Source organism: Condylura cristata, unplaced genomic scaffold (assembly GCF_000260355.1).
Source record: "Condylura cristata isolate star-nosed mole 26May11 unplaced genomic scaffold, ConCri1.0 scaffold00141, whole genome shotgun sequence".
Classification (NCBI taxonomy): domain Eukaryota; kingdom Metazoa; phylum Chordata; class Mammalia; order Eulipotyphla; family Talpidae; genus Condylura; species Condylura cristata.
The window spans coordinates 48,488-48,969 of NW_004567242.1; the positions used below are offsets into that span (position 1 = coordinate 48,488).

Below are 482 nucleotides of genomic sequence, written 5' to 3' on the forward strand. Positions count from 1 at the left end.
CCCGCGGCACCGGGCTCTGCATGTACAGGTCGGCGCCGCCTCGAGCCGAGCCCAGCCGGTTCACCAGCTGCGGACAGAGGGCTCCTGAGGGGCAGCTCCTGCCACATGCCGGACACTCCCTGCCCACATCCGTGGCAACCTCAACCCAGCTCTGAGCCCCCAGAGCCCATCTGACTCCCCTCGCCCTGGCCCATACAGGGCCCAACCCCCACGCACCCCACCCAGCGGGCCGGGTGGACGCGCGCCCGAGGGCCTGCTGTCCCCATCCCGGGCCGCTGACCGCTGCTTGCCCACCCTCGTTGTGGACAGGGTCAGGAGTGGGGCCGTGCCCGCCTCACCTCACACTCATAGTGGCCGAGGTCCTGCTTGCTGGCCGCCCGGATCTCCAGCACGAGCCGGCCGGTGCGGGCCTCGCTCAGGGCCCGGTACTTGCCGCCAGGCGCCAGCAGGGCCCCGTCCTTGTACCACCTGAGGTCAGTCGG

General features: G+C 72.0%; 1 protein-coding gene across 1 annotated transcript in view; it reads right to left on the reverse strand.

Annotated features, from left to right (window-relative positions):
• LOC101622014 (obscurin-like) overlaps window positions 1-482 on the reverse strand; it is a gene marked incomplete at both ends in the record, with an annotated part of 14,800 nt that overhangs the window by 10,819 nt on the left and 3,499 nt on the right. Inside the window, 2 exons of the mRNA XM_012734942.1 lie at window positions 11-67; window positions 339-468. Coding sequence (XP_012590396.1) covers window positions 11-67; window positions 339-468 — 187 coding nt within the window. The remainder of the gene's footprint in view (window positions 1-10; window positions 68-338; window positions 469-482) is intronic.